Source organism: Pocillopora verrucosa, chromosome 5 (assembly GCF_036669915.1).
Source record: "Pocillopora verrucosa isolate sample1 chromosome 5, ASM3666991v2, whole genome shotgun sequence".
Classification (NCBI taxonomy): domain Eukaryota; kingdom Metazoa; phylum Cnidaria; class Anthozoa; order Scleractinia; family Pocilloporidae; genus Pocillopora; species Pocillopora verrucosa.
The window spans coordinates 9,676,131-9,701,654 of NC_089316.1; the positions used below are offsets into that span (position 1 = coordinate 9,676,131).

At 37.4% G+C, this 25,524-nt stretch overlaps 2 protein-coding genes across 4 annotated transcripts in view; both read left to right on the forward strand.

The window, feature by feature from the left end:
• The first annotated feature begins 253 nt into the window (after positions 1 to 253).
• LOC131781894 (uncharacterized) overlaps positions 254 to 25,524 on the forward strand; it is a 71,570-nt gene continuing 46,299 nt past the window's right edge. For all 3 annotated transcript variants that reach the window (XM_066166915.1, XM_066166918.1, XM_066166916.1), the window contains exons 1-10: positions 254 to 386; positions 5,069 to 5,129; positions 5,455 to 5,544; positions 5,646 to 5,923; positions 18,539 to 18,638; positions 20,116 to 20,580; positions 21,847 to 22,301; positions 22,506 to 23,205; positions 23,738 to 23,849; positions 24,802 to 25,051. In XM_066166915.1, coding sequence (XP_066023012.1) covers positions 5,069 to 5,129; positions 5,455 to 5,544; positions 5,646 to 5,923; positions 18,539 to 18,638; positions 20,116 to 20,580; positions 21,847 to 22,301; positions 22,506 to 23,205; positions 23,738 to 23,849; positions 24,802 to 25,051 — 2,511 coding nt within the window. In that variant the 5' untranslated portion in view covers positions 254 to 386. The remainder of the gene's footprint in view (positions 387 to 5,068; positions 5,130 to 5,454; positions 5,545 to 5,645; positions 5,924 to 18,538; positions 18,639 to 20,115; positions 20,581 to 21,846; positions 22,302 to 22,505; positions 23,206 to 23,737; positions 23,850 to 24,801; positions 25,052 to 25,524) is intronic.
• Positions 12,839 to 16,509, forward strand: LOC131779654 (probable RNA-directed DNA polymerase from transposon BS). Its single transcript, XM_066166932.1, has one exon. It carries the CDS (start codon positions 12,849 to 12,851, stop codon positions 16,353 to 16,355), a length of 3,507 nt encoding a protein of 1,168 aa, XP_066023029.1. The 5' UTR covers positions 12,839 to 12,848; the 3' UTR covers positions 16,356 to 16,509.

Consider the following 25,524-nt stretch of genomic DNA (forward strand, 5'->3'; position numbering starts at 1 on the left):
ACATTAGAAATCCTTCAGATTAAGGTCCACTCATACAGGATCAAAATTAATTACCGTGAGCGAGGTGCACTGAGATAGCGTGATCAATCTTGCGATCTATATTCATGATTGTGTGCAATTATCATACAAATTTCGCTTGTTTTAACTTATCGTGACCACCCTCAAATCAAAGTCAAGCACATCACGCATGAGTTCAACTGGATCAGGTTTCGTTCATTTACATAAAAGGAGTGAACGCTTTACTGCCGGGCAGTGCATGTTGGGCCGAAGAAGGGCGGAAGTGATTTTTTACTCAATTGGAGTGTTTATCTGCTGTTTAGGCGAAGGTTATGGCTATTTTTTTAACATCTCTCGCTCCTGTATAGTCTGTAGTTTCTCCTGCTGAGGTAAGAGGTGTTTGATGTCCAGTAAGCGTAATGTAAGGAAGAGTTGCAATCAACGTCATACTTACATATCAGTGAAGAGAGAATTCGACTTCTAAGCATTTTGATTTTATTTTGAAATATGCTTTAAGGACGACAATGAATCGTAACTGAAGCACAATTGACAGTTGTCAGAGTATTTAGATACTTGATTTTTAGTCATGTTCTGTGATATCAGGTGAGAAAGCGAGTGATGATTTAATCTCGGGTAACTTGCAGCAATTTGGATTCTATTGACTGAAATTTTCTCTTCAAGAGGGAATGTTCTAATTTGATTAATAGGTTTGTAGTTCAATCGGCAACGGGAACCAAGTCATAACAGTTAGCCGATAATTCCCATAGAACTCCATAGGGCGACTTCGTTATGCATACAGCTCTTGGATAAAGAAAGCAATGACGTAAACAAAAACTTGCCTTCGGGACTACGGATTTTTTTAAAATATTACGGGGCTATACGGAAATCTCTGTTTTTCTCCTAAGAGGAGAATGTTGTGATTTTATCGTAAGGTTTATTTTCATTTGGCAAAGGTACCACGTCATAAAATTCCGCTGAAAATCTTAAATTTTATAACGTTACAACTTCACGTCGATGTAAGTGTGTCATTCAGAAATGGGTGTTACTGCTGGATTTTGTGCATAGAAAGCTCGATTTATTTCTTTGGGTATTCACTTTGGGGGCCACGTAGAACCACAGAAAGCATAATGACTAAGTTCGGATTCGTTCGTTCTGGAAGAGGTGAGATCTTTTGGAGGAAGACTCAAAGGACTGAAACTACAGCACAATTAAGCGACCTCGAGCGGCAGCGTCTACAAGTGGATCCTTTTGTTTTAACGTGTTAATGAACTCCAAGGAATGATTGAAAACATTGTATGCCTTCAAGTTTTTCGCTCAAGGTTCTCAAGCTTGATTTGTATTTGTTAAAATAGAGCATTTTCAGAGCTTTGAAAAGAGACTTTGAATGAGCATATATGATGATTGTAGGCCAAAGTTCGCATTTTAATTCTTGTTATTGGTGTTTTAATTTATGCACAGCCATCTTTTATCGGCGTGTGTGAAGCATGAATTCCAAAGAATGACTGCAGACATTTTATGCATTCAAGTTATTTTCGCCAAGGGTTTTCAATTTTGATTTGCATAAAATAAAAAAGGTCATTTTGTGAGCTTTATTGAGAGAGCTTGGAAAGCGATGCGTGTGAAGCGTGTTTGCAAGTCGTGCATTCGCGAACATTCCGATAATTTTCCAAAGTTCGATCAAAGGAAATATATATCATCGAGTCTGACAGCTCCTAATACGGCAGATATTTTCACATTACTGCTCTAAAAACCGAAAGGCAGACGACAAAGTTCAATTCTTGCAATTTGACGTTCGCATACGCGAGGCAGTTTACTTAACTTATGTTTATAACGGTGTATGGTATAATACCTTTAAAATTCGGCGTTCCTCGCTTTGTGGTTAAGAATTTAAAGCAAAACTTTTAGGAATTGGGGCTATTGTTCGTTTTTGGACGATAAACAAAAGAAAATTGTCACACATGTCACCATAGGGCGTTCCGATTTCTATAGCGGTTTTTTATTTACGAGTGAAATCCGACGAGAACCCCACTGATTCGCAAATGAACCTAACAAATAGCATGAATATCTGAATACTTAACGACCCACTAAAAGGAGGGCACCTACTTAAATCGACGCAAAATTTTCATGGTTTAACCAGTCCTCAAAAATCTCTTATGTTTAAGATTCTATAAATGAACATTTAATCGTTTGTCCCACAATGTAAGAGTCAGGCTAATAATTGTGTATTGATCGCAACATTTCAACTGCTCTACTGTTAGTCTTCGTCAGGCAATTAAATTGAAAGTTTAAGTGTTGCTATTTAGAGCTCCTTGGTCTGTTGCTTTTGGCGTGTTTTGACATGCTATCAATGGTGCATGTCAATCCTCATTAGAATTCCGGCTATTAGATGTTGCTCCATCATAGGCCTGCTCTGTTGTTGATTAACTGTTCTGTTGTTTGATAGCAGGCATCGTTTGTCACTTAATCACATGGTCCTCTACCTATGAGTCTGGTAACTGGTTAATTTAGCTACAATCAGAGTTTCATTCCAATAATTTTGCTAGAGTGTTAGGTGCATATGCACGGTTGGATTGATTGCATTATCATTATGCATTATTATTGCACTATTGACAACTAGATCTTTATATTGTGTGGTAGGGAGAAACACGACACTTTGGCAGGTTGAGTTTAACACTTCTGCCTGAAGTTTTTAGTCTCTAATACAGAATCTGAGAGTGAAATGTTCAGTGAAATCCTGTTAAAATGTGGCCTATAAAAACAGGCAAGTTTTTTCACATGACAATTAGAAAAAAACTCTTCAAGACGTGTGTTTTATGAATGATCGACAGCCGAATTCACCGGAACATGAAGATTTCTCGAGATGACAGCGCTATAAACCTCGGCTGCAGTGCCTGATGTGGTCTTCCCCTCAACTTATCAGGGAGAGAAGTTCTGGAAAGGGTCGAAAATAGTACAATGTGGCAGGTGGTGTGACAGCTTAAGCTCAACTTTATGCTCTATACCCTCACAGAGCACGCTCTTTCAACCAACGACAGCGCAACAAGATCTTTATATTCCATCAATGACAACCAGATCTCTATACTGTATTGCTGACAACTTAATCTTTAAAGCTGCAAAAAACTAGAAAAATAGTTTATCTTTCAGATCAGCACTCTTAACTCCCACGATATCAACGAGCGTTTTCATTCAACTCATTTATTCTTAATTTCATGTCACTATACTCCCATCAATGGTGTGGCTCCATTTTCTGCATACAAATACACACAACTCACAATTCCTTAATTCATTCTGAAAAAGGGCTAAACTCAAAACGTTAGCTTTGAAACTCTTTACGGTGGTCAATTTATGTTATCAACTCGGTTGATAATACTAAACTACCCTGTTATACTTTCCCACTGACGCAGCACGAGAGTTTTTTTAGAAACTTACATCCCTTAACTTCATCTTTAGATTGCACGGTTGGCAGCTAGACTTAGTAGCATGGATCAGGAATAGCTTTTGACATTGTATTTAAGCTGAGGAGAGAATGGTGAGGTTATATCTTAGAAACTGAGCCAGCACATTTGACTGGATTCCATGAATGGCTCCATGGAGCCAGGGATTCTTTTCCATGCCACTCCCCAAGTAATTAGGGCTCAGAAAAGGTAGTGCATTGTGGTGTCACCAAGGGTTACTAAAGAACTTTTGGAGAATAGACGATTAATTTTTTTCAGAGCTACAAAAGCACTTTTTTAGACTTTACAAGTGATGAATAAATGAAAGATACAAGATAATGGCACTAAACAAATAGATGAAAAGATCCTTGATTAAATAATTGCAAATAAACAGAGCATAGTCACTTGAAAGCAACCAGTTGAGCAAACTGGCTGGCTGAACTAACTGCCTTCTGATTGATCATCATGCTTTGTTACTCATAACTGCCCACATAAATCTGACTGTTGGTTAATTGTCACTTTGGACATTACCGCTAGTCACTACATGGCTCAGCAATACCTTAAATAAACTGAATCCTCTGCAGGAAACAATCCATTATCAGTCAAAGTTTTTTATTTTAACTAGCGTGTTAAATTATGATAGCTTAACACAGAGAATTATCTTCACAGCCATTGTGAATGTTACTGGAGACTAAATTGTGCAAAAATTTATATTAAAACTGGTTTTCTTTTTATTGATCCATTATGTGCCTGATATGTTGATCATATATATATATATGCTAAGTTTGGCTCTTATAATTCTGCTTTCTCTATTAATTTATGTTGAGAATTCTTATAAAAAGGCTTTTTGGGTGGAAATTATTTTCTCATTGGTGCAGAGGGAAGGATTGATTTCCCAGGAGGGTGAGACAACAGAACTTAATTCCTCCTGTAGTGACCTCTAGATCATATAAAATAAACCATTTTACTTGCTGTCAATCAACATCCCCTTTCTACTGTTTTATTCAAACCACTTGTCTATGTAGAAGTATTATGAAAAATAATGCACTCAATCAAGTGAAGGAAAAAAACTTTATTTGCTTGCTGGAAAATAATGTAGGGGAAGAAGGCACCAAGTTAAACTTTCTTTGAAGGAGGCTATGGGTGAGGCTTTTCCTACAAGTAACTTTTTGTGGAACCTAGTTAATGAATTTATTTTGTTAGTAGTTTGAAATTTCAAATTCCAGGTCAAGATGGTTTGGAACATATAATTGATTGTTATAGATCCATTTGTTCGGACTACTTTCTATAATTCTTTTGTTAGAAAAAAATTTCAAGGAAAAAAACCCAAACTATTTTTACTTTATAATTGCCACTAGTAGTAATGATTTTATCAACCTGAGTCTGTTTAACTAAAGATGTATTTATAGGATACAGTGGAGATCAACTCTTTATAATGTAATTTTATGGCAAATGTTTTGATTGTTTTTTGTTTTCATATTTTTTTATGATAATTAAAGCACCCTGCTTAAGCAACTTGATTAGTTAACTAGTAAATGCTAACTTTCCCAGGGAGGAGGAGTACTCCTTAAGTTTCTATTAAACAAAGCACAACGTCACTATTAAGAAAGGCTTTGCATCATTCTTGATGTTCACAGATGGAAGTTCAGATCAGGAGTATAGAAAATCCAGAACTGCAAGTTTGCTCAATACTTATAGGTAAGTGCAAACGAGATTGATCTAATCATGGTCAATTTATTAGTATGACTTAAATTTTTAGTTTTTGTTTCCTATGTACATGTAATATTTTGATTGTTGAAATTACAAGATACCTTCATGGTTGTGTCACGGAAAATAACTATTAAAGGCCAATAGTTGATTGATGTCTTCTTTTAAAAGTTGAAAGCTTTTTAAGCTCAAGTTTGTAATTTTTGTTGCTGACCTTTGCACTCTTCATCATATCTTAAAAAATAAGTCGAAAATACAGTAGTCATTATGATTTGTGTTCAAGTTATCAATTCTTTGTTTTTTTGCCTCGGTTTAGAAAAAATGGGAAGCCAGTTTGAAACATACAAATCTCTCGAGAGGAGAATACGGGATCTTTATCGTTTCCACCATTCTTCTACTTGGAAAGGTAACAAAACGTTTAACAATGAGCATGGACGCAATTAAATTAATTTTTGAAAAATTCATGCAGTCATCTAAGTTTTAATCCATGTTCATTTGTCCTTTTAGAGTCTTTCCATGTTGCAAGACGAAGAGTGGATTTTGACAAGATGGAAATGTGGAACATTTTAGATATCTTCCGAACTATTTTTAATAGACCAGAATATGCTCTTATTGTTGTGTATGACATAACACAGAGACGTTCATTTGAGGAGGCAAAGGAGTTGCTTCACAGGCTCACTGGATTTTCCCCTCCATTGACCTATCCATGGGACCGTCCATTTGTCTTTGGTGCTCTTGTGGGGAATAAAGCAGATCTTGAAGATAGAAGGGAGGTGTCTTTTGAGGTAAATAATGTGGCCATGTTTATGTGATGGCATTGTACTACATGTACTAAAACATGAAATCATGTTGGACAGGTTTTTTTTCATGGTTTTTGTAGAGTATGATGCAAAAAGTGGTGAAGTGGTGTATGAAAGCTCTTTAGATGACTTTTATATGATTACTTATTATGTTCTTGGTATAAAACATTTTGTGATTTTAAGGGTCGGGTTGCATCCTTGGGAGAAGAATGCGTTTCTAGTAAGTGCTCAATTACAAGTTGTGCCTCTACATTTATCTTGTCGTATTGACGTCAAAACATGGGAACTTCCTACGTTTCTTTTAAAATCTTTTTTGTTACCAAAACCGCGTATAGCAACTATATCTAGCATTTGGCATACAGCTCGCTAAAAGGCAGACTTCCCCTGATTAAACCAACAACACAGTCAACAACAAGTCAACAACACCATGTCCGCCAGACAGATGTCAACAATCTGGCATCGGCACCACGCAAATAACTTTTTTTCAATGTTTATTAACAAATGGACCTAATGTATAGATTTAGCCAAGGCTTAAAGCGGGGCTCTTGATAGTCTATTTTTCAGCCCTCTATTATACTGAATAAAAGGTAACGTAAAACTCTCCAGCATTGGCTGAAGAAGACTTTCTTGAAGGGGCTCTGTTAGAGACCAGTTCTGGGTGGGGGCGAAGGCCGAGGTCTGGAACCTGGGGACGATGTGGGGACGATGTTCTCACAACCTGCAAAGTGATCAACACGCATGCAGTCAGCGGTATCTTCAAACAGCTCAAGACCTTTGTTGTTGTTCTTGATGTTTAGAGAAAATTTTCGAAGATAGGGAATGTTTTCCTCTTCAGATGAAGTGTATGATGTCAGCATCGGTTGAAATTGTATTCTATTGAGCGTGACTTTTAATTTCGGTTTGGGAAAAGGAGCCAAAGTTTAAAAGAATGACGGTAAACTACTTTGCGTTGAGACATCAGTGGACGATTGAAGTGTATACCCGTGAGCACAGTGAGTTAATAAAACAATACGCCAGAATCATATGAGCTTCTCTTATATCTTCTCTTGAAGTTGCCAGGTATGACTGCTTGCCTCACAGTTTTTCCCTAACGTTTCAACCTCCCCTGTTTAGCATAGAAAATTAAAAGAAAAGTAATTTTTAACTCATGGTTGAACCTGTAATTTTCTTAAACTTTTACGCCTTTGGCTACTCTAATTTTATGATTTTCCTCTGGCTGGAAATACACGACGTCTTTTTTTAGATTTCTTTCTGTAATTTAATTCGGTAACCTCTGCTGTAACTGCATTTGATATGGGTGTCTTTCAGAAAACTTGAGATAATACCTGGATTTCATTTTTAACGTCACAGAAATCAATTCCAAACATCAATCAAGTTTCCGTTTTAGTTTCAAAGTTAGCTTTATTAAATAGGTTGAAAAAAATTTAGATGATATTTTCTCATGTTTGCAAATAATTAAATTTGCTGGAAGGTGGAGTTGTTGCAACATGTTAACATGAGACGCAACAAGAAATTTTATTGATATGTAAAAAGTTTCCATTTGACTCTACTGGCAAGTCTTTATATTATATTTCAACCCAACCATTTACCACAACTTGTAAACACCATTACAAAATAATTAGTCGGGGAAATGAAAACGTTGTGGCAGATACACAATGTTTTAAATGCCATGTTCATAATGAGCTGACAGGATTGTGGAGGGTGTATTTGGGAATAGGCTCTCTTGTCAGTATCATTAATTAGTTAATTGCTCCTGTTGCCAATGTTTTGATGAGGTTGGGCTGTCAGGGCAAAGGAACTGAGGATTTTAGTCGGCAGTGACTTAATTCTAACCTGGAAACTATGACTGTGAAAGCTATAGATGTGCCTGGTAACTCATTCTTGTTCTGATAAACTAGTTTTAAAGATACAATATTTTATTACACAAATTTGATGCATAGGCTGTGCACAAAGCTATGATTTGACTTTAATTTTACAGCCAATACCAATCCCTACAAATAAGAAAGTGTTAAGAGGATCAGAGGAAAAAATAATGTGCCATATATCTATAAGATTTCGTGTAATTATTTCAAGTACATGAATATTAACAGATACAGTATTGTGCAAAAGTGATGCAAACACCTGTCGACGAAATTCGAAGAAATTCCTAGTTTTTGGACGAATTCTTGACCGAAACGAAACCTCGACGACATTTCCGCGAATTTTCGAGGCATGTATTGTTTTGAACGGCTCGAACTTTCGGCGACATATTCCTTGATGGCTTTAATGCGACTCAAGGTTTTTGAGTGAAAATTCGTTCTATGTGGCGAATATTCGAGGCGAAAATTCGTTGCTATTGTTCATTTTTCTCAAAAAGATTTGGTTGAATTTGTGTTTTGGTACTGCTCTATTTAAAATTACCATGGAATTTCCCGCTATGATTTGAGTCTCCGCGTGACCTATGTTGTTTGCAACCACGGCAACACTCAGTGTATCAATTGTGTTGATGCGTTTGGGATCATTTACGTACTCTACTTTTGGTTGTCATCGTGGCAAAAGTTTCAAACTATTCTACCAAAAAAATCAAGATCATCCACAAGCAAGGCCTCCACCCAACTGAAATACTGAAAGTACTAGGACATCTAAGAATATTCACAAGAAAATAAAATAGGGTTAAAAAATTAGAATTCAGCATTAGCCAAATAAACAAGATTCTCAGAAAATGAAATGTGTACTAATGAAAAAGTTAAGCAAACTTTTTTACAACACCTGCCTGTACTTGTACGGCACGTAATAAATTCATTTGAAGTAGTCATAATCCCAGTTCAAGTCTGCGATTACTTTGAAATTTTGATGCACACCTCAAAAAGACAACAAATAATTTTCAAGTTTCTGTTTATTCAGTCTACATGTAGGTTCGTGAGGTAAAATCGTAGAAATTTTCAGAACTAAGCTAGCCTACCTGGAACAATCACCCTCATGTACAAATTAGATTAGGTTTGTACTGATAATGCACAAAGAACTATCTGTGGTGAAAGGGCAGGCTTTCCTTTATTCATTTAAAGAAATACTTAGGTTATCATCTTTTCACAAGCTCAGTGGAAAGTGAGAGTGAACGAGACTAATAATGACTATTTTATTTGAATAACTATCCAAAGGATAAAAAGTAAGATATGGTGTGCACAACTCACTTTTTTTAAGTTTTTGGCTTTTAAGCTGAGGCATTTATATTCTTGCTTTGTGCATTTGGTAGATGCCTATTAATGTAATGTTCACTAAACATTCCAAGGAAGGAGGCAGGTTAAAGAAAAAGCATGAATCAAAATAGGAGGGTCCCCCTTAATTTTATTCCTAATTAAAGGGGGATCCATGCTTTTCCAGATTCCAACCCTTTAAAACTCACATATCTTGTCACCAATTCCTTATATCAATGTTTAGATGGTTATGAGCATTGGTAAGAAACACCATGCATTAATGAAAGCTTGAGCAAGAGTATTTAATGCAATCTAAAGAATAATATTACATGTTACAATGAGGTAACTTACACAGAAATATTATATAATCAAACAATTGCAAACAAAGGAAGTCAGGTAATGGACTCACATCCTTCAACGTTTGAGGGGTTCAAGGTACAGAGAAATAGATATCGTAAACAGTTACAATTAATTCAAAATTGAGAGTTTGAAAGCTAAAAGATATACATTGCAATCATCAGACCCTTTGCATCCTAGCAAAAAAAGGGTCAATTACCACCATAAGTTCTCCCAAATGTTCATGACTACAGCAGATCATTAATTTTTGTTACAAGGTGCTGCTGTACTTACAATAGTTCTACCAACTCAAAAGTATTTTTCTAAACTTGTCTCATAACATATGACTGTTCAGGTCACATGGAAGGTTCCTGCATGGGGAATGACATTTTAATTGCCTCAACAAATTTTAGTAATCAGAATTGCAAGCTCAGGTGTATTTACTTAGTACTCAAGTTTCCAAATTGGTCACCTAATTGGTACAGTGGAGTTCACTTCTTTTTGAGGCTATCTTCAGCTTGATCATCGTGTTATGCGTGAAAACTTCAAATGTTACTGATATATTCAAATAATTACCAAAATGAAAAATTATTTTTTTATAGCCTGCTTCCTTTTAATTGTGCTCCAGAAATAGTAAATAGTATCGAAGAGAAAGGAAAAAAGTTCTTAAAACATCCTATGTTATGGGGATGGCAACCAAAACATCTGTGAAGCTATAATAATAATCATCTTTCCATGTAAACAAACTATAATGAAGCATGATATGAATTCATTTAATCTCACCCAGTTTGAATGTAGAATCCAAAATCTAACTAACTTACTGGGGAATAGGAAAAAGGTCAATGCGTTTTTCTTTTTTCTGTTATTCTAAATATCACAAATCAACCAGACCACCACTTCAGTGTGATTTTTTTGACAATGTGTACTTTTTCTTATGGACATCTAATTTCATAGGAAAAAGCTCAATGTATTTTTCCTGTTTCGGTCATTCTAAATATCACATATCAATCATGCCACCACTTAACCCTTTAACTCCCAGATCAAATTTGTAATTATCCTTACTGCCAACCACACAATTCTTATAATGTTAGTTCAGAGAATTTAGTATTGGATAAACTAATTATCCCCAAATTGATATTTTTCTTTATTCTCATCACTTATATGGTTGATATTGTTTTGATATTGTAAGGAGAAATATTTCTGTCTTTGTCACTAATGGGAGTTAAAGGGTTAAGTGTGATTTTTTTGAAGTGTACTTTTTCTTATGGAGTATAATTTTGGTATCTATCTTTTACCAGCTGACATCTGAGAAGAATCACGTCTACACTCTCATTCTGAGGTCTTCTACTCTTCCACCTTGGAGGGTGTTTTGTGTACATAAAAATTGAAGTTCAGTACCTTTAGTAGCTTTTTTGACAATGAAGATCAACAGAGAACAACAGCCACACCAAAATATATTTTTAAAGACACTTCTACAATGGAAGGTACACACAACTGACATGTAAGAGTGAAACATGTCAAGCATTAAAGTATGATTGTCAATTTGCTTTTCATTGCTTGCAAACAGCTTTAACTTCTATCATCTTTGAAATCTTCTGTATCCTTGCTTTCAAAGAAAAGCATTTCCCATGAAAATTTAAACATTAAAGCCTTAAGCTACCAGCAACAGGTTTTTCCATTGTAAGTCTTTCATAACAGTAGATGCTCATCATATTTTTTGCCACATTTTAAAGCATAAGAATGTTTGAATCATTAATAAACAATGCGAGCTGAATTCCTAGGAATTCTCAAAAATTCCCAATTATGCAAATAACTCTTGCGAACTGAATTCCAAATTTTCAGGGAATTCCTAGGAATTCCTAGGAGTTCTCAAAAATTCCCAACTCTGCAAGTAAGCTCTGATTTGAAAAGCTTGGAATTACTGGGAATTTCTGGGAAAGGAAGACTCCAGTTTTGTGAGGACTAGAAATTCCTTGGAATTCCTAGGAATTCTCAGCTACACATTAACTACCTATAATTTAAGAAGGGTGGAATTCTTGGGAATTTCTGGGAATTGAATTTGAGGCAATTTAAATACCCTGAGGTCCACATAAATTCCAAGAAATTCTCAACCTTGAATAAGAAGGTTTTAAGAAAAGAAGTAATTTTAGAGGCTTAAAACTTTGGCTCAATAAAAGGTATGCTATACAAAATTTACCAAGAGGTATACATACATGTATATGTTTATATATTAAAGATCATGAAATTTAGTATTCAAACTAAGTTTTAGTAAATCTCTGCATAAATATGGATTTCTCATAAAGCAGCAGTCAATTATGTTAAATGCAAATTGCCAATTAATCCAATGTACTCATATCACAGGTTTGCTTTCTAACCTCAAAGAACTCTTGTATTCCATGAAAAGTTTTTATTGTGATGCAAAATGTCTCATGTTCACAGATGTGCCAAAATCATCAAACATTCATCAGCTGTTCCTTGGTACTCAACTTCCACATGTGTAACAATAATTACATTGCTATCTACACTTAAAGAACTTTGTTAGTTATGAGCATAAGTAACTTCCCCAAACTACATTACAATAGGTATTTTTTCAAGCAATTATCTACATAAATTATGTAAACCGGGTGCAATATACGGTCGTAAAAGCAGTTTTATTCAAACCTTCCTCCTTGAAAGGTGCCTTGTACAAGTTCAGTACTTCCAGAGTCATAATCCGGGCTTTTGGGGCTACAAAATGATAAAATAATTAACGAGGTATGCCTAGCCAATTTATCGAGAGTCAATTAAGTACAGTTTCCTAAACTCGTACGGGAAGTTTAAAATGTGTTTCACTTCTGCCACATATACAGATTTATCGTTCTTAATTACTGATGAAATCTCGAGGATGTGACTCTATTAATTCAAAAGAAAATATCCAAGCAGGTTACAGAGATAGTTCGCGAATTGTAAACTGATAATGTGTCAACAAAACTTCACTAAATGATGGCGCCGATACGAATTTATTGTTTATAAATACTTATGGACTACATTTACGGATTTATCATTCTTTTAAAATTACTGATGAAATTCCGAATTGTACCTAAATGAATTCAACAGAAAATATCTAGGAGGGTTACAGAAACGAACTCTCAAAAACTGCTCTTGAATTCGAAAACTGTAAACAACAATTACTTACGCTAAAGCAGCGTTGAAATGTGCATGCATAATGAAGTATGGGGCCGTGCGGAGATTTTTCCCAAATATAGTGCTGAAAAGTACCATGACCAAACAATGAAATTCACTCCTTCCGCGGTAGGATTACCACCATTTCACCCGTGAGTTTGTTTACACCACACATTTGCGCTCAGTAATTTAATTGTGAGATGTTTGACGGTTTCTCACATGATCAGCGGTGGTCAGCCATGGCGGTTGGACGTTTTTCTTGGAGTTCCGTCACTTTATATGCTTTTCTGGTTCAGTTTCGCTTTTACTGTTGCTTCTTCGATGTCGAAGCCTTCGGAAAAGCCAATGAAATGCGTAGTGATGCTTCGGAGTGTGCCATGGATTGGCGAAAGGATTTTTTCTACCCGACTCTGGCTACATTTCCTCCACGTGGTACGTATCATCGCTCCCACGGTAGAAGGTTCTTCTCAACTCGGGTTTCTCTGTATCCCAACTCAGTCAGCACCTTTAATTTGATAAGGCTCTCAACTAGTGGTGACATTAATCCTAATCCTGGTCCCCCACTTAACAGCCCTAAGTGCCCAATTTGCGAGAGAGCTGTCGCCAAAACTCACCGTGCAATAGAATGCGATATCTGTCTCCGTTGGTGCCACATAAAGTGTGGAAGAGTTAACCCAAGTGAATACAACAAACTTCAACTCCTCGATCATTTCTTCTGGAACTGCCCTTTCTGTGAACTGAGGGCTCTTCCCTTTGCCGATGCCAGTTCTTTTGACTTAAACCTTGACGATGACGTGGTGTCTGAACCTGACGAAGATGTTTTCACTACGTTAAAGACTACGATGGGCAACAACAAGAACTTAAAGATTGGACACATAAATATCAATGGTCTTACTAATAAATTGTCTGAAATTCAATTCCTATTAAAAGAGGTTGAATTCGACATCCTGGGCGTTACTGAGACCCACCTGACCGTAGACCTATCAAATGAATTAATAAGAATATATGGTTATAACACGGTGAGAAGAGATAGATCAAATGGCTTGAAAGGTGGCGGCGTGGTAATATATTATCGCGATAATTTGAACATTTCTGAAAACCTAAAGTGGGACATTCATCAGGACTTGGAGGCTGTATGGATTAACATTACCATAAGATCACAGTCTACTTTACTTGGCTGCCTATACCGACCACCTAAATCAATCACGTTTTATGATGACTTACATGACCTGCTTAATAAAATATGGATCAAGAGGAAGAATGTCATATTATTAGGTGATTTTAACTGTAATCTCTTAGCTAATACGGCAGATACAGATCAAGATGCGCCATATGACTGTAATAGAATGAAAAGAATTCTTAGGCGTTTTGGTTACGTTAACGTCATTGAATCACCAACGCGCATCACAGCTAACTCTAAGTCACTTATCGACCTCATTATTGTTAGTCCTAATTTGCATGCATCAAATGTCTTAGCTGGTTCTATTGACCTGGGCATTTCAGACCATCATCTTATATTTGCTGCCTTTTCTACAAGGAGGAGTAATTCAAAGCCTAAGCTTATTACAGTAAGGAACTATAAGGATATGGATAATGAAAAATTCCAGAGGTCCTTAGAGGAAGCTCCATGGCATATTGTGTCTGCTGTAGAGGATGTTGAGGACAGTGTTTACTTATGGGAAACCATGTTTAAAGACATTATAGAGTCCAACATCAAACGAAGGAATGTGAAGGTCAGACACAAGTCACTTCCCTGGATCAATACCGAAATCAGAAAGGCCATGAATCAAAGGTATAAGTGTTTAAAAGCTGCTCAAGGTAAACCCCATGATAATCCTCAGTGGGACATCTATAGAGCTAAAAGAAACGCTGTTAGAAGTATGCTCAGAAAAGCTGAGGCCTCTTACTGGATTGGGCTATTTAAAGAATCTTCTTCACCTAAAGATTTCTGGAGAATATCTAATCGTATACTTGGTAAGATCAAAAGTGATAAAATTGGTCCCCTACAAGATTCTAATAACACTATTATTTCAGATGATAGGCAGAAAGCGAATTTGATTAATAACTATTTTATTGATATTGCACATGATCTTACTAAGAACTTGGATCCAGTACATTTAGATACTACTTTTTATATTAATAGAATTACTCCCACTATAGAGAATTTTTCTTTGAATTGGGATATAGTTAGAGATGTTTTGAAGTCTATTAATCCAAACAAAGCAGTAGGCCCTGATAATATTTTTCCTAAAGATCTTAAATTGGCACAGGACTCTGCTATTCAGGGTCTGCTAGAGGTGTTCAAAAAAAGCATGGACTGTTGTAAGTTCCCTCAACAATGGAAGGAGTCATTAGTTACACCTGTTTTTAAGAAAGGGAACAGGCTGGATCCTAACAATTACCGACCTATATCCTTGCTTAGTACACCAGGAAAGCTTCTTGAGAAGGTAGTGTGTGACTCACTTGATGATCACATGTTATCCAATGGCATTCTCACAGATAGACAATGGGGATTTAGGAGGGGCTATTCAACGGAGAGCCTCCTCCTTCATCTCACTGAGTCCTGGGGGAGTGCCCTGGATAGAGGCCATAAGGTTGGAGTCTTATTCATTGATTTCCGCAAAGCTTTTGATTGTGTCAACCACAGTATTCTTACTGAGAAACTCAAGGCTGTTGGCTTGGCAGGTGATTTGTGGAAATGGATCAATGACTATCTCTCCAACCGTGTACAAGGGACTAGTGTAAGTGGGTCTAGATCTGACAGAATCCCCATTAGAGCTGGGGTCCCTCAGGGATCCTTACTAGGACCAAGATTGTTTGCATCTTATGTTAATGACCTCCCTGAATCTATTACCAGTGGAGAAGTCTATATGTATGCTGATGACACAACAATATATGTAGTAGGGAATACTGTTGATGAAATAACAACAGGGTTACAGGCTGTTTTGGACCAGGTTAATTCCTGGTGTCTTAGTAACAGATTGATTCTACATGAAGGTAAATCCGAGGCAATGGTCTTAAGTACTACCCCCTTCATAGGTCCTTTGAAACAGCTGAAGTGGGGTATGGACACCATTCGGTATGTGTCCTCCACCAATTGCCTTGGGGTTACAATTGATGATAAACTCTCTTGGTCTCAGCATGTTGCATTGGCTAGATCTGCATTTAATGCCAAAGTTAAAATGTTGAGACGTATAAATTTCCTATGTACATCTATCTTGGAGACTTTTTACTATAGGATAGTTATACCAAGTGTTCTATATGGAATTGCAATTTGGGGGTCTGGATCCAAGCTTAAAGATCTAGAAATGATTCACATCAGGGCTGCCAGGCTAATTCATAAGATACCAAATAGTTTTGGGGATAATGATGTACTTTCTAAGGTTGGCTGGATGCCTTTAGAGTATTTTTATAAGCTACGTATCTTAACTATTACATATAATGCTTATTATAATTTAGGGTTGCGGGAAATTAATTGTTTGGTGACCAAGAACTCTAACAGTTATAACCTAAGGAAATCCCTGAATGTTGTACTTAATAGGCCCAAAACCGAATTGGGTCGTAGGTCCTTTGCTCATAGATCTGCAGTAGCATGGAATGCACTTCCCGATAATGTTAAAGATTCTCCAAATTTATCTATTTTTAAATATAACTTAAAACAATCCAAGCAAACTGTTATGAATATTAATTTTGAAAAGGGAGGTAATGTTATACAAAACATGAAACCAAATTTTCACTATTACTAAAACTTTATGGTTTACTTGATTTATTCAACTTATAAATTTTATCATATCTGTATTTTATATAATTATAGACTAATTAGTTTAGGCAGGTCCACATCAGCTGTAAAGTTGCGCAAATTTTAACCTGCGTTATCAAATAAAGTTATGTATGTATGTATGTATGTATGTATGATAATGTCGTCAAAATCAAATTACCGCGTCAGACTTAATGTAAACATGAACACCGCTGACTCAATCTCATTACATTTCAATTTTGGGAAAGGCTACTACTTCGTTCTTTGGGTAAAACGACAAATCTTCGACAAAGCGCGATTTTTTTAAATGAATAATATAAACTCTGCTATGTATTACTGAAGAGAGAATGATAGAAACTTGCTCACGCCGTTCGCTATCATTTGAAAACTTTCTAGGCAAAACATAATCCGTAAGATAACTTCTTTTCCCTTTTATTCGAGCGATGAACTGGCAAGATGGTTTTTAAGTGATGAATAAAAAAGTCATTGTTTTACTGAAACGTGATTTGGATTATAAACTGAAGTAAATATCAAACAAAGATTGAGAAAAAAGGTTTCTGGGCCTTAGCGTAAGAGGAAACCCAGATAAGACACCACTTACCCCCTCTTCTTTTGCGGATCCTTTGTGGTTTGCTTCTCTTTGTTGAAGGCCTCTTTTAAGTCTGTTTTCTGAAGCTCTTCGTATTTCCTTCTCACTTTGCTCTTCGCTAGATATTCGCCTTTTTACTTATGCCTTTTCTTGTTCTCTTCTGCGTTCCTCTCGCCGTATTCTGCCTATTTTAGCGTCCTTTCTAACTTTCTTGCGCGTTTTTCTCGACTCGCTTTACGCCTTTTACTTGCTGTTTTCTTTGATCGCTTTGTCTCTTTCTTTCCAGCCTATTTTACTCAAAACCCTTCTCCACGAACTTGAATTATGAGAATTTTCCTCCGGTTGACAAAGCTGTAGCTCTGTCGGTATTGTTGCTTTGCGGGTTGAATAAAAATTTTAAAATACTGAGAATTATTGTTCAAACTACAACTTCAACATTTTCATTTCCCGCTCAAAGCGCGGGTGGCAAATTATTTGCTCACGCGGTACACATCTACTAGCCCAATTGAAGCCCTCTTGTAATGCATAACCGTGTGCCCGCAGTACGCTGCACTAAAGCACGGAACTCGAGTATGCGCACTTCATTGTCATCTGCCGGTGTCTCCTGGCGCATACTTACAGGGTGTCCTAGTTACGCACGCAATGCGCATTACCTTCTCCTTCGCCCTTCCATTACGTTATGGCTAAGATAGTGCCCGCGATGTAGTTGGCCGCGCATGCTAAAAGTGGCACCTTGTACGTACGGTCGTGCGGTCGTACGATCGTAAGTCCAAATTTGTTCGGTTTGATGAGTTACTACTATTTCGTACAATTATGGGGCTACGCTGCGTACGCTGCGAGCTCCGCTATTAGAGTGAACTATCCTTGCTTACCTTTTTTTTTGTTTTTAAGACAGAAAAGAATGAGTTAATTTACCTACTGATCAAAAGTGATGATATTACGCAGTTCGCAGAATCACATAAGAATACACTCAAAAGCGAAAACTTAAACCATTTATTTATAGGCGTTCCAATGATAATCCAAATGTTCCTATAATCGAACAGAATAAACATCCAATTTTGACAGTAAGGTCGGTTTCCTACGAACAGAAATTACACCTTAGCGAGCGAAATTACAGCGCAAATGAAATAAGATAGAACCTACCGACTGTTTCGAGTTTAGAGTGACCAACGACAGCAAAATATGCCAGCACTAAAGACGTCTAGTTCTTTTACGACAAAGCACAAGGTAGATTTCCCGGATGTTGACGTCAAAATGTAGACATGTAATGGGAGCTATGGATGAATGACGAAGGAATCATGTTACCCGAGTGTCACAGTCAATGACATCACAGCAAAAGTAACGAATCAATTTTCAGGAGACAGAATTACATCATTTCACCACAACTCCTCCTTGGATCCTGATGATGACTGACGCTCGGGTTGTCAAAAGGACAGTCAATACTAATGACAACAGTGCTTCTCAAGACTATATTTCTTTTCCTTACATTCCCAAAATTAACCCGGAATTATTCCAGAAATACAGCTCACACACAACTATTATTTAGTGGTGGGATATTTCGACTTTATAATTTGTTCTTCCAGGAAGCACAGGATTATGCAGATAGAAACCGTCTTGTTGAGATTTTTATGGAAGTGTCAGCACTAAAAGTCGAAAATGTGTCAGACCTTGTATCCAAAGTAGGTAAGTAGAAATGACTATTCATTGACGTAAAGGGGGTAAGTTTCTAAGGAAACTGAGGTGCTGCGTTGGTGGGGGAGTATAACGGGCTAATTTAGTATTATCAACTGAGTTGATAACGTAAGTTGGCCTCCGTAAAGAGTTTAAAAGCTGGCGTTTCGAGCATTAGCCCTTCGTCTGGAGTGACTAAAGGAATTGTGGGTTTTGTGTGTGTTTACATGCAGGAAATGTAGCTACACTATGGGTAGGAATATGGTGACGAGAGAACAAGATCATCAGTTGAATGATAAGCACTCGTTGATATCGTGGGGATTGAGAGTGCCGATTAGAAAGATAAAGTTTTGTTCTAGAGTTTTGCGGCTTTCGATGTAGGAAAAGGCCGCAAATTGCCCGCATATGCTGCTTAGAATGTTTAGGGAGATTAAAGCGCCTAGCGACTGGTTTGGATACATCGCTGTTGTTTCTTTCTATGTTGTGAAAGTGTCCTCGGTATCGGTTAGCTAATCGTCCTCCAATGTTTCACTAATGTATAAGTTTTTGCAAAAAGTTAAACATTGGTAAAACATCTTTCAAATCGGTAATCTTAATCCTCACGGTATCAAAGAGCGCTTTTCATTCCACTGGCCGTGGGGATTAAGAGAACCTGAGTTGAAAGAGAATTCCCTAGTATGCGTCGGCCAAAGGCGACACAGGCGGAAGAAAATATGCAACCACTTATCATAATATAATTTAATAATGAATGCTTTGTGAAATACCACATACTCCACTCTTGTATGAAGGCAGACTTGCTGATACCTTGGAGCTTGTGCTATGACATTGAATGAAAAGCATTGCTGAAAGCTTCAGAAACCCTATTAACACTATTCCTGCAGAGCGACCATTGTGGAACTCTTCTATCCAATTAGCACTCATTAGTGGAAATGAGAACACTTTCAGTGGATAGGCCTTGACAGAAATCTCATTATTTTTGTAGTCAAGTATTCGTCAATAATTTGGCAGACCTGTTGTTGGTTTTAGTACTCTTGAGACAAAAAAGCATGGGTTTCTGACTATAGAGATGAATTCAAGGGGAACATATTGGTTACAATTCTGTGTCTGTTGTAGCAGCGACTGCTTCTATGAAACACGTTCTTGGATAACAAGCAGTAATTTTTCCCCCCTGGGAAAAAAAAAAGTTGTGAATGACAGAAAAATGTTTTTATGTTTGCTAGAAGAAAAAGGGACTACGAGGTTTTGTTCATAGTGAAAAACTAGGTTGCTCCTGTCATCGATACTAGTTATATAAATTTGACTAAGCTGTGTTTAGTTCTCTTAATGTGAAACTATAGCACCTCTTTCCTGTTAATTAAGGTTTCCAGGGATGGTTCGTTAGATATACTCTTAGTGCGATAGGTTTAGGCATCATTAAGGATGTAGAAGGTCAAAGCTGACAGGAAGTTATCATGTGGTGCTTAGTTTTTGTAATCATTCTATTTTGTAGAGGAACATTTAATTGCAACCCTATCCGATGTCAACGAAATGTTGCCTCTCGTAGCAGAAACTATGGATCTGAGTAAGAGAAATTTGGGCAGCAATCCGTTGGATTTCCTCGCGGCGATGCTTTTAGTTAGCCTACAGAAGCTTTCACTGGCACATATCCAATCGCTGAATTTGAGCCACAACAATTTGGCAGAGATACCTGATATTTTTCTACAATTGATAACCCTGACGTGCCTGTGTGTGAATGACAACAGACTGTCCTCTCTGCCTAAAAGTATGAAATACTTGAAACGACTACAAGAGCTGGACTTGAGAAATAACCAACTGAAGGGACTTGATGTGGTTAGAAAACTGCCTAAACTTAAGAAACTGTTTGTAGAAGGAAATCCGCTCACACTAGAGGAGATCAGAATTCTTATTGAGCATGTGGATACGACGAAAAGATCGATCTACGTAGACATTGCAGGTAGTGTTACATGAATATATAGCAAAAAATCTTTTGCATACTCGAGCACAATGTTATCTTGGAGTAAGGATTGTGTGGCTCTCGCGCTGTGGTGATTTTTATCTCAATTTAGAGTTTCTGAAGGAATTTTTTTTGTAAAGATTAGAGCTTCAAGTAGGTAAAGCCTGTCCTTCCGTCGTCGCTAAGAGTTCCAAATTGGCGTATATAGTCGACTCCCGTTATTGTGCACACCCTTGGAGGGGGGGTTTCGCATCCGTAAGAGCGAGAGTCCGTAAAAGCGGGTTACGAGAGGAAAAAAAATTGTCTTGAAACATATGAAATGATATGTAACAAGGCAAAAATAAAGTTTCTTACGTGGTCTCGCGAACCGGAAAAAGATCCGGCCGCAAACAGGAAATTTTAATATTCGCACCCAATTGAAGAATGGTTTCTTTGTTTTCTTTTGTTTTGTTTTATATTATGAGTCAGGATTTTGGACGAAGTATTCGCTACAGTGAGAGAAAAAACGGGCGAAATGTCGCGCAAGGGGGCATTAAAGTGTCCGCATTTCCGTAATAGCGAGATTCCGTAATAACGGGAGTTTATTTTAGCGGGGTGTTCGTAAAAGCAAGGTGTCCGTAGGGCGAGGTCGACCGTACACTTAAAAATGTAACCTTTACTTACTCTTGTACTAACTATGATCACCGACTGATGCTAATTTGTATCGTTGCAAGGTTAGTCTGATAATTACTTTGCTATTTCTAGAGAGTTTGTGGGAGTGGTTAATACAAATCTGCCAGCCAATCCTTATGGTTCTGGAGTCTTGGGGTGTGCACTTGAAGAAGGCGTAACAATCGGAAGCAGGCTGGTTTTGTTGTTGAATGCAGTCTTCGTGTACTGTACAACTTTAAAAACATTTATCGGAGCATTTCAAGCCAAAAATGATACAAAAGAATACAAAAGAACCTGGCTTGAAGGCTGACTATGCGAGAAAAAATGGAACATCCCGTGCTAGTTTTATGACAAGAACAATTTGAGGAAGTTTTATGTGATAGATTTACCTGAAATTTTGAAAAAATCAATTCTCTCTTCTACCGAAAATATTTAATCTTCCGCAGGTTGATATGACGTTAGTGGGAGTTAATTTTAGCAATGTGTTCCTCGTTTTAAATGTGTCACCCTCCACAAGGTCGTAATGTATCGTAGAAATGTTCTTTGTTTCTCACTCTACTGTTCTACAATATTTAGTTTGTGCAATATTAAATTTTCCTTTTCCCTCACTTGCAGCTGTAGCTCCTCGGGAAATTTTGGCGCAAGGACATTCCGCAAGACTGGTTTATGAAGAGGCCCTTAGAGATGGATTTGTGAATGTTTATCGTGGTCGCATAGTCTTGGTTGGCCAGGATCGTGCCGGTAAAACAAGTTTAAAGAAGGCTCTCCTAGGTCTGCCATTCAACCTCGAGGAACAAAGTACGGACGGGATCGAAATATTGCCAACTAAGTTCGAAATTGAAGTGGAGCAAATTAAGAACTGGAGACCTAGTTGTGCAAACAAGTCAAGTTTCTCTGATTCTTTGGAATATACAATGGATGTAGCAAAACTGTTAGCGACAGAAAGGTATCACATGATTGTTGGGGATGAAAAGGAAGACTCGGAAATAAAATCAGTTGGGGCACAGCCTAAGGAAGAACGCAGGGTGGAGTCAGGAGAAGAATTGCACACAAAACATGTCGCCGATGAGGTCCGTTTACTATGTTTTTACACTGAAACCTGACTTTTTATGAATGATTTCAAACGAATTCACACATTTAATGCTCATTTCTTTGTTTTGACATAACGAGATAGATCGACATCTACTGTGTAAATGAAGATGCATCAACCATGTAACTTATAACGAAATTTGGTATCCATAGTATTGATATTTCGTCTTATTGCAAAATGTTAGGTTTCCGTGTACGAGGATTCGACCACAAAGTTTCCACATAGATCCGGGCCATTTAGCGAAGTTCATGAAGGAGATAGTCTAAGCACAAAGTCCAAACTGGCTATCAGCGCCACTGCACTTCCTAATGCCGTTGAAATACTGGCTGATGAACTCCTAAGGAACATGATCGTTAAAGGTGTGGATCCTGATAGTGTATACATCGAGAAAGGATCCACGATAGCCGCAGATGTGTGGGATTTTGCGGGTCAACATGTGTACTATGCTGCTCACTCAGTATTTCTTTCGTCAAGAGCTGTGTACATCGTAGTTCACAACCTTAACAAGCCCTTGAACGCCCAAGCTCAGCCATGTGTGAGACAGGGAACTCATGAAGTACCTTTGGAGAACCCGAACAATGAGACTAATCTAGAGAATTTGCTGTCGTGGCTCGGGACAATTCATAATATGAGACCGACTGGAGAAGAAATGGTTGAAACGCCTAACGTGCTCCGACCTCCAGTGTTCATCGTCGGCACCCATGCTGACAAGCCATATGAAGATACGAGGGATGTTACATTCCAGATACTTCGTGAGATTTCCAGTAAGGAATATGGAAAACATGTGATCCGACCATTCTTCTACATTGACAACACTCAAGGAGACCAATCATTCGCTCGGAAATTCTGGAATTTCTTCAAAGTTGAAAGAAATTATCAGGCAGGTTTGTCATGTCTTTGGGTTCAACATGACGATTAATGACGTGTTTATGGGTTAGTGAGGTTGGGTTTAGTTTTCTTTCTATCGAGGACAGACAAAATCATCGTTAGATAAAGTTGATTGGATTCACTGGAGATTTTACAAGTTGCTTTTCCACATCTTATTCCTAGCATCCTTTTGTCCCAACCTGGGTACTTATCCACTTTTGATGTTGGCACCATGTTAGTGCTCCCGTTATTCCTGGATTTCTTTTTTTATGCATTTTCTATTTTTTTCCTATTTCTTGTTTTAACCTGGATTGTATATGTAAATACCATAACGAATGTTTTTGCGGACCAAATTAGTGTGAAATTTATAATACATTGCGAAGAAGTGACTTAGAGTGCTGCAGCAGAAATAGACCTTCCCGAACACGAAATAGGGGATCATGGTCTTAGTTGCAATCAAACTCGTATCGAAAGTCCGAGGAGAAATCTCTGTCCCTCCCTGGCTTCTGTCAACAGCACTAATTGTTTTACATAATTTATAATTGAAAGGTCAAGAAGGAGACAGTGATGGCACTAATGCCGATGAAATTCATGCTCTTCGAGCGAGAATCCTGGAAGTACTTCGACAGGAACCTTATATGGGAGAGAAGATACCAGTAAGGTAAAGTATGATGTGTAATGATATAAGCACAAGAGATGTTCAGTTCATTTTTTTATAACAACAGCTGTACTGAAACGTACCAGTAGCTTTCACAGCTGGTTTCGCCACTTGGTCGAGTTCGCTACGTTCAAGTTCGCTACATGTTCGTTACTTACATGCCGAAATTGCTCCTTACTTCATTCTACCACAGTAAATTATGCTCACATTATGAGCATAATTTACAAATTCCCACAAATGATTTACGGGAACTTTTGCGGCTCATACTTGAAGAAAATTCTTTCAAGTTCAACGAAAAATTCTTCATACAAACAGAAAGCATCGCCATGGGAACTAAGACAGCAGTTGCTTTCTCTGCCATTTTATGGCAAACCTAGAAAAGCGACTGTTAATGGCTAGTCCCTCTAACCTTTGGTCAGGAAGAGATTTCTATGAAAGACGCTTAAAACTTTGTTGACTTTGCCAATTCGTTCCACCCTACAATCAGGTTTACTTGTGAAACGTAACCTCGCAACAATCAAAAAAATCAAAGTGGCGGTGTAAAGCGCACAAGAAGGCAATTTGCATATGGTCAGTTTAACTGACTGCTAAAAACGGCAATCACGCAGTTGGGAGTATAAATTACAGATATTGCATGTGGTTTATGGTTAAAAGAGAAATTAAAACTGTGAATTAACAGAGGCAACAAATTGGGCATGTTAGAAGCGAACATGCAGCAAACTCGACGAGTAGCGAAACAAGCGTAAAGCACTTTGAAGGCGACGAATTTTTCAGTGCTTAACAACCTGCTACCATTACTTGTGGATGTAATATATCCTCAAAAGAGGCTCAACCGGCAATTAAGCCATATTCTAAAGTTACATTTAGAAATTTCCAAACTTTGCTACATGCAATTTGCTATCTGATGTATACCTTTCTGTAAGTTAGGCTGATTATAAGTTTTTTATATTTCTAGATGGTTTAACTTCGAAAAGGTCATTGAAGCTTTGGTAGCTGAGAATGTATACCACTCAAATACTGTCTATCTTCAAACCTGTGCCAAGGATGTATGTTTTATAGAAGACGATGAACAGTTTCACACCATGTTGAATTTCTATCACGACTTAGGTTTGATTGTGAAACACCGCAGTACAGTCATTCTGAAGGCGCAGTGGTTAATCAGTCTATTCAAGAAGCTTATAACCATCCCAGCATTCGAAAAAGTGGTAGGAAAAGATAATCTTCTATGCATCGAGATGATTGCAGATCGCGGGCAGGATTTGTTACCTTCCCCCAACTTGCCCATAACGAAAAAAATGTTAATTTAATTGACTGTTGGTTCGTTTGTTTTTTCACGTTGTTTACATCCCTTACAACATTTTGAGTTTTCTCCATAACTTTCATGTGTCTCCCACTCTCACTCAATTCAATATTGCCTTATATTGACAAAATGGTCACTAATTTATTACGACATTGTTTGGGGGTGGGGAGGTAAGGGGGAAATTAAATAAACTAATTAGAGATGAATAACAAGATTTTTCTTATCGTGTCGACTCATTTCGGGAGGCTAGCCAACTACATTTTACCACTCATTGTACCCTTAGTAATGAGGAAAGCAGAGATGTTTTTGGTCCGCTGCAAATTAAAAAGGGCATTTTTAAAGACAAATTGGTAGATTGAACTTATTTTAAATAGGGAA

Excerpts from the sequence above, each read along its gene's own strand:
- LOC131779654 (XM_066166932.1), top strand. The coding sequence starts at position 12,849 with ATGGCGGTTGGACGTTTTTCTTGGAGTTCCGTCACTTTATATGCTTTT.